The sequence below is a fragment of the Zingiber officinale genome, chromosome 6A (assembly GCF_018446385.1).
Source record: "Zingiber officinale cultivar Zhangliang chromosome 6A, Zo_v1.1, whole genome shotgun sequence".
NCBI lineage: Eukaryota > Viridiplantae > Streptophyta > Magnoliopsida > Zingiberales > Zingiberaceae > Zingiber > Zingiber officinale.
In genome coordinates, this window is record NC_055997.1 from 77,896,207 (window position 1) to 77,908,917 (window position 12,711).

Consider the following 12,711-nt stretch of genomic DNA (forward strand, 5'->3'; position numbering starts at 1 on the left):
TGCTCACTTGTGGTATGAGCTAGTTTACGGTCACTGCTCCCTTGCGGTATGAGCTGACTATCAGTCATATTTATTGCTCATTCGGCCACTGAGGGAGAGTGGTAGCTTAGAGTGGAGCTAGTCTTATCATGCTCACTCGACCACTCGGTGTTATACACTGTCCGTTTAAGACACTCAAGAGAAGTGGTTTCGGGAGGGTAGTACAGTTGTCAAGGGACTAGATATGTGAGCAGTCAAGGACCCCGATGCTATGTAGTTAGATAACTACTTAGCTAATTGTCCACCTCAGCCACTCTATAATGGTATATGGAGGGTAGAACAGTTGTCATTGTTCCGGTCTCTCGGTACACAGGGGTCATGGTGTCTTGAGTGGTGGGCGAGAGTGACCATGTTGCATGCACGTGTATATTATATATGATGTGTGGTGGATCTTTCAGAGATATATCTGCATTTGCTTATAATTGTTGCACATGCTTGAGATATGATTATCGCATATGGTTGTCATACTTCATACATGTTCATTGTTATGCATGTATATACTGTCGATTATATTGTTTAGGTATTATGAACAGATCTGTTGATGATCCATAATGAGTTTACTGATCACTATACCATGGGTGTTGGATCCAAATTGGGTATGTGCATTTATTATGTCAATTATGATTATGTGCAGTCATTATGCCAGTAATTGTTCTGTGCATTCATTATGTCAGTTATGATTATGTGCAGTCATTATACCAGTTATGGTTATGTACATTAATTATGTCAATTAGGGTTATGTGCATTCATTATGTCATATATGATCATGTTTTATTTCCCTACTGAAACTGTATACTTTGATCTCCATGCTTTACATAGATCATGCACTATCTTGTCTATTATCCGCTAAGTCACCCATACTCACCACCCTATATGTGTATTCTCTTTTTCCTCAAGTAGCAAGTAGATGATTGTGGAGTCGTTTGGAGTATCCTGTCTATCAGTCTCACATCATATTGGAGAACGGTCTTTACTTTGTTTTATGTTTTTCTTGCATTTCTTTGGATTTTTTATACTTGGCATTATAATGATTTTGTCATGGACTTGGTGTTTAGCCTTGTGGCTACTTTTATTCATTTGTTATTTGTTGTGTAAAGTCTAGCAGCTAGCAGTCTATTGTTTTTTATTTATGGGTTTTCCTTTATGTCTTCCGCTATATTTTATTTTATTTCCAGTCGTGGGGGCTATGTATACAACTACATGGTTGTTGATCCAGTCGTGTGCACAGTATATTAAACTGCATGGTTGTGTTCTATTTCTAGCTGTGTGGGTTGCAGGTTATTATTATACTTGTACAGTTGAGTGGCTATGTATTTAGGTTTCATTTGTCACTATTCCAAGGGAGATGTTGTTCGTTTGTCGGGCAGGGACTCCTCTTCTTGACGCTATCACAAAGAGGATCAATGCATGGCCTAAGCATACCTTATCCTATGTCGGACCCTTGGAACTGGTAGGTATGGTTCTTCAAGGTATGGAATGTTTTTGGCTTTCTATGTTTCCAATTCCTAGTTGTGTAATTGACAAAATCAAAGCTATTTGTTGTATGTTTGTTTAGTCTTCAAAGTGTCCGCCTATAGCATGGTCAAAGATTTGTTTACATAAGCATGATGGAGGGTATGGTCTTAGGGATCTTTTTACATGGAGTAAAACATTATTAAGCAAAATATTATGGGGCATTTAAGCTAAAACAAATTCTCTATGGGTTAAGTGGGTACATCAACACTATATGAAAGATGTAAATTTTTGGGCATGGCAAACTAAGGCTTCATACTCACCTTTGATCAAAGACTTATAGAGATACAAAACAAGATATTAGTGGGGTCAAATGGAGTTGGAGGAGCAAATATAAGAATGATAGATTAGTTTGTTGGTAAGACCAAAGGTATAGCGAATGCTTATGAGTTTATCATGCCTACGGGTCCGGAGGTTACTTGGAATTCAATGGTGTGGAGATTGGAAATTATGCTAAAACATCGCTTCATTCTATAGATGCTTGCACTTGGGCACTTAAGAACCAAAGATAAAATGGAGTATGAATCAAACAAAAAATGTGTTTTGTGGCGGCACCAAATAGAATCTAATCATCATTTGTTCTTTAAATGCCCCAGAGCTTGTGGTCTTTGGTGCCAAGTAAAACAGTAGCTAGATATCAATCACAACTTTCAATCCTTTGATGAAATGCAGCAGATCTTTAGGCGGCACTACAAGGATGGAAGCCGGAGGATGAAGATCCGGCATCTAGGTATCTCTAGCTTGATTTACTTTGTATGGGAAGCTCGTAATAGATGTCGTTATCAAGGGATTGCTCCAGATATTGATTGGATATTTTGGAAAGTTCAAATTCATATGTACCAGTTTATGGATCTAAAGCCGGCATAGTATTTCTTTCCTTGGTCCACTATGCTCCGACTTGGTGTTTCTCCCTCTTGCTTTGTGCTTCGGCTTGATGTGTCTTCCTCATGCTTGGTGTTTTAATGATGTATTGTGTGATGTTTTTGTACATGAAGTTTGCTTGAGATATGCATTTGCTTGTAATGGGTGGATTGTGCTCATTTGATGCATGATTGTATGGTTGGACTGAGTGCATGACTATGTGATTCGATTCGGTGTTGATTAATGAGTTTATCTCATTTGTAGAGGACTAAACTTTTATATTTTGTAAACCTTGATGTGTTGTCTTGAGAGTTTTTATCTATCAAGGTAATTTATATATATATATATATATATATATATATAGTGTGAAAGAGAGAATGAAAGTAAAACAATAAAAAAAAAAAAAAAAGGAAAGAACCAGTGATTTGAAAGGTGAGGAGAAAGAATGTCTCATGAGAAATTTATTAAAGTACCGTTTGTGAGATTTTAAAAAGATTATTTGTAATATCATGTGTAATATTATTTGGGCATTCAGTCTTATCCAATTTTGATTAATATTTTAATTGAATTGACGGGAAAAAAATTCCAATTTGCTACCCATAACCTTCTAGATTTATAAAATAATAGTTAGCTTATAAAAAAATAGATTTATTATCTTAACGCCTCCGGTATCGATCCTACATATATGTAGGAAGATAAATATAAGTACACAAGCATTAGATATATGATGGGATAAATCTTAGGTCATCAGCTCCTGATAATCAACCCCTGACTATTATATTAAAAATATCATACATCTACCATTTATACTATATCCTAAGATAATAGTTTGCTTATAAAGGATTTATTGTCGGTCAATCGATGTAGTTTATAAAACTAAAAGAGATAGTGAAGTTAAAGTAAATAAATTTGGAGGAAAAAATCAAAATTAAAAGAAACATTAAATATACATTCCTTTTATAAAAAATATCAAATAGGGATGATAATGGTGGAATTCAAGTTGAATTATATATCCTCTATCTTTATATCCATGGAATATCATATATTCAGTTGTATTCATACCTATTAAAAGATAAAATATTTTTTATAATAATAATTTTTCTCCTATCCATCCGACTATTATCATTAGGGGTGAGCAAAAATTTGATAAAACTGAATTAACCGAACTGAATCAACCGAATTTAGGAATTCGGTTCGGTTAATGTTTTCGGTTTTGTTTTTTAAATTCGGTTCGGTTTTTGATGAATTCGGTTCGGTTTCGATTTTAAGTTTTGTAATTCGGTTAAACCGAATAAATCGATTAAACCGAATAAAAATATTTATTAATTTATTTTTATTTAAAAATATAATAAATAAAATAAAATCTCTTCTTTTTTTAATTAAAATCAAATAAAGTTTTAAAATTCGGTTAATTCGGTCAAAAACCGAATTAACCGATCTTTTATCGGTTCAGTCGATTCGGTTTTTGTATAGAATTCGGTCGGTTCGGTTGGTTTAAAAAAATCAGTTTATTTGATTTTCGGTCTATTCGGTTCGGTCGGTTCAGTTTTGACCGAATGCTCAGCCCTAATTATCATTAAAAAATATATATTAACATTAACATCATATATAAAATTTAAGATATATATATATATATATATATATATATATATATATATATAATATCAGATATTGGTAATCCCTTCATACCCTTCTTTATTCTGGTCAAATAGTGAATCTTTCATCGAGTTTAGAGGAAATTATGATCTCAAATGGACATCCTATCTATAATTTTATCTCAAAAATATCCTTGATTCACCATTATTGTAGCAGCTACCAGTAGCTACTACAACTTATAGAAACTATCTTATAGCTGTTATAATGTGTAGAAGTTAGCAACCAGCTGCTACACATTGTAACAACTAGTTGCTAGCTTCTATATGGTCGATCGTAATTAGATAACGCTCGTTTCAAATGTAATTGGTGTGATAGAATCCTCTTAATTTAGTTTGCTTATTGAAATATTATTTTAATTAAATTATCATTCTCAAATAAGCAAATTTAATATATGTTAATCATACTATTATAGAAGCTGGCGGTTAGTTAGCTTCTATACATTATAGTAGCTAGCTGCTAATTTCTACGTAGTTAACCATAATTAAATAATATTCATTTCAAATGTAGTGAATGCGACTTAATTTGTTTTATTCATTGAAATATTATTTTAATCAGATTATTACTCTCAAATAAGTAAAATTAACCTAAGTTAATTACATTATTGTAAAAGTTAACCGTCAACTACTACACATTATAACAACTAGCTACTAATTTCTACATGACCGATCGTGATGATATAATGTTCATTTCAAATGTAAAGGTGTGATGGCGTACCCTTAATTTATTGTGCTCATTGAAATATTATTTAAATCAAATTATCTCTCTCAAATAAGCAAAATTAACATAAATTAACCACACTGTTATAAAAACTAACAACGAACTTTTACACATTGTAGCATCTAACTTATACACAAAAGATGGGTGTAATGAAATTTATTTGATTTATTTTACTCAATAAAATATTATTTTAAGTTAATCATATTGTTATAGAAATTAGTAACTAACTTCTATACGTAACAGCTACTTCATATTGTAAAAATTAACAACAGTTGTTGCACGTTATAAAAGTTAACAGTCAACTATTACCGTCTAAGAGGGTGTTTGGCTAAGCTTATAAGCTCTCTAAAACAGCTTATAAGCTGTTTTGGAGCTTATAAGCTCTTCAAATTTGTTTAGTAAATTTTTTTTCAAATAGTTTATAAGCTTTCAAAATAAACTGTTTTGGAGCTTATAAGTTGTTTTTAAAAAAGTATGGAAGACCTACTTTTTTAAAAAAGATCTTATTTTAATAATTTGTTTCTCTAAAATATCCTTATATAATTTCATAAATCTCCATCTTATCCTCGATAGATTTTTATAAGCTTAATATCTTTTTATCTCCGTCGACTTTTCTTCCAACGTTGTGTCATCTTCTCCGCTAACGCCTCTTTCTAATTTTCTCTCCCCCGATGCAAAAATTCGCCCAAAACTCTCTATTAATAAAAATCTCAAAACCCTCTATTAATAATATTATACCCTTTTTGGTAATTTTATTAATAAAAAGATCTTATAATACAAAACACATCAATATTTTTAAGTTGATTGTAATAAGTTCACCCAAACACTTTAACAACTTATTTTTAAAATAAGACCTAACAACTTATAAGCTCCTAAAACAACTTATAAACTGTACGAGCTTATAAGCTGTTTTTAATAAATTTAACCAAACACCCTCTAAATCTTAAAATTAATTTTCATATAATTTATTTTAAATGAGATGCCCATTTAATTTTAATTGAAAATAAGACACCTATATGAACGGCCTTCTAATTTTTACCCAATAAGCAGAGTGAAATTTTCATAAATCCAAATATTTATCATCTTAAGACTAAAAGAAGAAAAAAACTGTGTTCATTCAAACTATAAAGAAAAACGATGAGATAAAAAAAAAAGAATTCTCACATAATGACGATGATAACGATCAAACAGATTATAAATAAATCATTTAAATGGTCTGCATAATGTACACATTTACGCCTTCGGCAATTGCACCCACACTAGAACAGCCCCATTAACTATGTACAATATGTTCATTGGCCAGGTTTGATGCCTACATAGAACTGCTGCCTCTATTTTCTTCTTCACCTTGCGGTAGAACTGATGAAGCAGAAGGCCACTTCGATAACACTATGTTTCCTGCAATGTCTACTTGGTACTCGGCAACATTGCCGTAGAACACAATCCCACATGAGCCCCAAGTCTCGGCCTCCATGCTAACGCCAAAGTACTCGAGGTGATCAGAGATGCTGTTGCCCCTTACGGACCTTTTGGCAGAGAAAGTGAAAAATCAGTTAACGATATGAGCACCAGAAGTTGAATCAGAATTGGGGCATCGATGGCATTCAACTTGTACCTGGAACAAGAAGGATCTTCACCAGAACTGTCACAGATCTGTTCGACCACATAAACAAGGCTATCTAATCCTGCATTGTGGACCCATACCTGCAAATATCAAGGAGATGATGAGGGCTTTCGTTTCAGCTCATGGAACTCAATCGTGTAGTTGCAAGAACATTCGGTGAGCTTATCATGATGCACATGGCATTTGCGTTACTTAATCACATACCTCTCTTGGGAAGTGATGGTATGTCTTCTGCGGAAAGTAAGAATAATATGGTGGTAAATGGGGCACCATATCATGCTCATTGGTAACTCGAATGGCATGTGGTACATGTTTGTGGAAGTACGAAGCGAATGCAGCATTGCCGATTCTTGGTTGCCCAAATGTCATGAGTTGAACATGGTGCAGTCCATAATTGACCTATAAAAGAATTGCATGCCTTTAAAAGAAACTCATTTGCAAAACTACAACCAATATTGCCACATTAAGCTGTCAAAAGATAATGAAGTAATCACTAAAATTCACATAAAGGAATTAATCCTTCTTATAAACAAGCCTTCTATTATATAACTATGTTTGTGAATAAGAGTTTGATAACAAGCTTGCAAAAAAAACTGTATCCTAGATATACTAAAAATGTAACCTTTGCGCTGAAAGTGTTTGCTGATAATAGATTATAAAATATAAACGTGAAGAGCCAATAAACTCCAAACAGAAGGCAAGATGTATTTCCCATGTACAATCACCTTAAAAATGACAGAAAGAATGCCAAATATGATGATCAAAATCCAGAAATGATACTCAATACGGCTCAGATCATCTCAAATAACATACAAAGAATTAATAACAGGATGCTTACTGTGAGATCCAGCGCACAAAAGGAAGCCATAGCCCCACCCATTGAATGCCCTGTGACCATGATAGGAATGTCTGCATATAATTCCCTAGCCTCCAGAACAGCACTGGTGATACCAGGACGCAGGGTCGTATTATGATAAGCAGAGTAAAAACCATGGTGCACCTTTAATAAGACAAGTACCGATGTAACTACCCACCAACAAATATTTCGAACCCAAGGGTATGGTTACAAATTTGTAAAGTAGCATCACTCACCATAGCATCAGGCATGCCTGGGTAATTCAAATCTAGCTGCTTCCAAAATAGATCTTGAATCCAATTACGAATGCTGCCGAAACAAAGCAATCCTTATATATCGAATAAGATTTGTAGAGGGGAAAAAATTGACAAGATTCAGTTATCAAAATACTGCAATGCCCAGACTAAATGCCCAGCTAATATTGCAAGTGATAACATACAACTGCTATAACCATTTCTGAAACAAGCGCCAGCAAAAAAAAATGCAATTCACACATGAAGAAAAGCCTTATGCATGATGCATCTGACTATATTCCTATTAGAGTTTTACTGACATGTTCAAACCAGAACATATTTAAAAATAAAATTCTTCCATTCCTAACAACTACTACAGTAGACTACATGAATTTCCCATGCCATTAAGTTTTAGTACAACACCATACCTAAAGTAAAGCCAAGGATATTTAAACCTATATAGTGATGGCTATTAAGAATTCCTCTACTCTTCTAGCACTATCGATCATAGCAATCAATCATCAAATATGTAGGTCTTCTTTGAATTTGATTTTTTTATATCACCAATATTGATCTTTTTTTTAAATCAGTTTATTGTGATCAAGATACATATAATTACTCTCTTACAATTATCTAGTGTGTTTTACTAATACAATGGGTGTGCAATGAACATGGAGATCAGAAGAAATACTCATAAGATCCTGATATCTAAACACACGATATCGAGTTTCATGGATGTTCCGTTCTTATCTATTAGAAAAAAATTCTCTTTATACTTCTGGTCACACAATTGTCAGTTAATTTGTTTTTCATAAAAACATATGATGACAGCTACATTGGCCATGGAGAACAGAACAAGTATTCATGAAATCCTCTAGTATTAAACAAGATGATACGTTTTAGTAAGTTAAACTACCTGATACATGTTTTTGATTATGCAATACGTGAAATTAAATATAATAATACCCCAATAACCATCTACAGTTCTAACACTAAACTCAGAAGTCACTTTATATTTGCTTCATCACATTAGTTGTATACAACTTGGCCTCAGCTATATAATTATTCCAACTGCAACAATGAATGTACTATTCATTGGCAACACACCAACACAGAAACAGTCACCAATACCTGTTCTCTTGAGTTCCTCTGAAAGCAATTACAATAGCATTAAGATCATGAGCAACACCAACATATGCCTGTATGCATAACTTGTTCAATTCTTGGTATTTAGGTGCATGGAATAAAATGAGAATAACTATTTTGGTTGGATATGTATAGATCTTTCTGATATTGGAACATACCTGTAGACAGTTCTTAACATCAACAATCAGCTCTATCATCTCAAAACCCTATTTGAACAAGACAGTTACTCGAGCTACCAATGAAATTTGATCATTAAAATGCCAAAAGAATATCAAACAATCCACTAGCCACTAACCTTTGTTAAATCAGTACATCTGGAGCAAGTCCATGTAAATAATGCAGTTAGATCTGACATATAAACCTGCAGAATAGATCTGCTTCTAAGGTAAAGAGGACTTGACAGATAATATTACATAAAATGGATTATAGATGGAAATATTAATGTAGTAACCAAGAACGTTACTTTATATGGAAAGTGACATCAAAAAGTGAGATCCAAGTTTTAACACCATATACTGGATCTCAGTCACATGCTAGATGAGAAAAATTCTAGCTTATTTGTATTATCATAAGCAGTCCAAATTGAATACAAAAGGGACAGCCCAAATTTAGCCCCTTGTAAAAGGTTCACAACCAAGTGTTGATGAGGAGACCATATGAACTATAGTGTGGTAATGAACATAAATAGTCTTCTTTAAGAGTTGGAACATCAACTTACAGCAGAAGCGTACTCGACGAGTATCATCGCAAGAGTATGGTTATATACATGACTGTAGTCCTTCTCAATGATCCTAAGTTCTGTGATCAGGGAGACCTCAAACTCATTAATGTAGCTCAGCAGCAAGAATTGACAAACAAGTTTGATAACCTCAAAATAAAATACAACAATTTTATTACATTTTGACAAAGTAAATGCATATTTCAGCACTGTTCCAACAATAGTTTTATTTACCACTGTTTACGTAGAAAAGATCTGATAGCAGTTTCAACAGGAAACAAAAGTTTAACAGATAGATTTCATGATATGTTGTCCTTAGCCATTGCATATTTCATATTGTTTATTGCTATAGCCCAATTATTGAGATCAGTAACCCTGCAATATTTCACTCTCGTATCATAAGTTAAGTAGTTCCTAGTTTTTACACTACCCATATCTCCAGATTTGTTATATACACTAATGAGTTATGTGTTTTTTAAATTAAAAAAAAAAACTTCCCCATCCCCATTGTTAGATCCACATAGGCAGATTGAACCAGCTGCGCATACCATGTCAGTGTTTGAATCTGTTTTGTTTTTCTTGTTATCATCACTTGTCATTGTTCCCCAAAAGAGTTATTTCCTCATGTGAAGAAACGAATGGAAAGACTAAAAGAAAAAAGAAAAAGGGGGCAAGCTCTATTTGTCTTCTTCCTTATGAGCTTACTGATTTCTAAGATTACAAGGTGCCCATATGGAAAAGTTGCGTGCCTATTAGACAAATATTAGGTATCCATAAGATCTAATTTATCAATAATGCAAATTAGATATTTATAAATTCACTTATTGTTCTGACCACAGAAACAAACATTTACGGAAAAAGAAATTTGTAAACTACTACAGGAAAATTCAACAAAGGAACGGAGAGCTCAAGCGGTATAGAGAAATACTACTTAGTAAAGGCAAGTATTTTCCTAGAGTAGCGAAGATAAGGAAAGCTGCACCTAGCAAAGTAAATTATGAGAACCAACGACTCCAGAGCATTATGCTAAACGCCACGAAGAAGTCCAGATGATCATGCTTTAGAATTACTTTTTTCCTTGAAAGAGGAGAAAGTTTCATCTATTTCGCATATTTTCAGCCCATCCATCTAAAGAAATAGCTCCAGAACAAGCCGAAAGCGATACCCTTTTTCAGATACAAGAACGACAGATGACCAAAAAAAAACATGAGTATAAACAGTTAGCTCCATAGCAAGATTTTTTTTTTCCACTCCATTTTTCCTCGGACGGTTCAGCAAAAAAGACAGAATCTTGCAAAAGGTTATATCTCGATGGATCCAAAAACATAAAAAGAACAAATACAACAAAAAACAAAGTGAAAACAAAAACTAAAAAGCCAAGATTTCATCCAAAACCACGAACTTTACCAAAACCTTCGAGCAGCATCGTAACTGCGTATGGAAATTCAACAATCACTTCAATCGAAACATCCATTATGAAATAGAAAAGAGGCGATTACCTCTCCCTTGACCAACCGACAGAAGGCAGATCAAAATCAACATCCCCAGCCATCGCGGCCGATCCATGCCCTAATTAACAAAGATCATTAACTTACGCGCTGAGCGTAATCAAGGCAACCGCACTACTTCCACTTGTTCTAGCTCGAGTCCTTACCTTCCGGAGGGAGATGGAGATCGCTGCTCGCTGCATTCGACGACAAATATTCCACCGACTTCAAAATATACAAAGGGAGGGGAACGGTGAATTGATTGACAGAGAAGGGTTAATAACGGCAGGAGACATTGCATTCTTGCTGTCCGCAGAGTCAGTAGACTTGAAATTCCTAAAATACCCATTGCGCTTTTTGTATTTTTTTTTTTTTTTTACGAATATCATTTTTATCCCTCAAAATTTACACTTTTTCCAAACACCCTAAATGGAGTTCGGAAATCTTTATCATTTTATTCTTCAACCACTGATAATTTACCAATTTCTTAATGACGGTGTTGCCTTACGGTTCACGATTCTAATAATTGGGTGACAAAATAATTTTAAATATTCCGAAAGCTATTTTGAATAAGCGGTCAAATGAAACTTCCCTTTAATTTATTCATATAAAATTTGACGTAATTGAATATCTTTCTTTTTTGTATTAGGAAAAAATATTTTTTTAAAAAAATATTTAGGAAAAAATAAATAAATAAATATTTTTTAAAAAAATAAGAAATAAATCGAACCGTATTTCCCTTTAATTTATTCATACAAAATTTGACGTAATTGAATATCTTTCTCTTTTGCATTAGGTTGTCAAATTTAGGAAAAAATACTTTTTAAAAAATAAATAAATAAATTGAACCGTATCCGCCGCTTGACGCGGCGTCGTGTACGAAACGAGTTGATATTAACTTGTTACCCACGTCGTCCGTTACCGCGTGGCCAAATCTTCTTTGACACGTCATTACTTACCCATATCTTATCCTGTACACGTCACTAGTAAATGGCGTACTTCTTGTTCAGAATTTGGATTTTGTTCAATTCTTATTTTAGTCGCAGTAGTTTGAGAAAAAAAAACTTCGATGACTAAAAAAACAAATATTTCATTTGGCTATCTAAAATCTGGCATTTTTTTATCTTTTAAGCAGCTAAAAATTGATCAAATTTCTAATTGACTTGTGGTAAAAATAAAATAATAAAATGAAGGCACTAAATTACTAAAATAGAGTGGTGCCAATTGATTTAGGGATGACAATGGATCGAGTTCGGATCGAATTTTATATCATTCGTCTTCATACTCATCGGGTATAAAATCGATGGATATACACATACCCATTAAATGATCAAATATCTTCTATAATTATATTTTTCCTTCTTTCAATCCAACTATTATCATTCAACAAAAATATATTAAAATTAACAGTCTATTAAAATATATATATATAATTAAAAAAATAAATTAAACATCTATATAGTCTCCTCCTAATATCAAAAAAAATAGTAGATTGATTTTGGAAAAAGAAAATTTCTTTAATATATGTATATATATTATTTAATCGGGTATTCGGATCGGGTATTCGGATCGGGTATTGGGTATTGATAGCCCCTCCATACCCTCCTTCATTCGGGTCAGATGTCGGATCCTCCATCGGGTTCGGATGAAATTGTCATCCCTAAACTCATTGTTCTCATTTTGACAATGTAAATATCTCCTCGGATAGATGTAGTGATTAGCACATAAAGTATTATTATCGTGAGATCTGAATTCGAATCTCGACAAAACCTAAGTAAATACTTCCCTTATATGTTAGTCACTATTCTAAAGGCTAGTAGTCGTCTGTGATTTATCTCTTCTGTGTTGGTCTTGGGATGAAT

At 33.3% G+C, this 12,711-nt stretch overlaps 1 protein-coding gene across 1 annotated transcript; it reads right to left on the reverse strand.

The window, feature by feature from the left end:
* Nucleotides 1-5,953: 5,953 nt before the first annotated feature.
* LOC121996656 (lipase-like) lies at nucleotides 5,954-11,159 on the reverse strand. Its single transcript, XM_042550690.1, has 11 exons — nucleotides 11,017-11,159; nucleotides 10,862-10,931; nucleotides 9,363-9,442; nucleotides 8,940-9,005; nucleotides 8,803-8,850; nucleotides 8,630-8,697; nucleotides 7,502-7,574; nucleotides 7,248-7,409; nucleotides 6,614-6,808; nucleotides 6,401-6,489; nucleotides 5,954-6,311 (listed from the first exon to the last, which is right to left on the reverse strand). The coding sequence occupies exons 1-11, from the start codon at nucleotides 11,050-11,052 to the stop codon at nucleotides 6,098-6,100; spliced, it is 1,101 nt and encodes a 366-aa protein (XP_042406624.1). The 5' UTR covers nucleotides 11,053-11,159; the 3' UTR covers nucleotides 5,954-6,097.
* Between the last annotated feature and the right edge of the window lie 1,552 nt (nucleotides 11,160-12,711).

What these genes read in the sequence shown, in the direction of transcription:
- LOC121996656 (XM_042550690.1), bottom strand. Translation starts at nt 11,052, where the DNA reads ATGCAGCGAGCAGCGATCTCCATCTCCCTCCGGAAG. An exon ending in TCGTCGAGTACGCTTCTGCT is followed by an intron (nt 9,006 to 9,362) that starts GTAAGTTGATGT and finishes TCTATTCTGCAG; the next exon opens with GTTTATATGTCAGATCTAAC. An exon ending in ACCATCACTTCCCAAGAGAG is followed by an intron (nt 6,490 to 6,613) that starts GTATGTGATTAA and finishes TGATATTTGCAG; the next exon opens with GTATGGGTCCACAATGCAGG.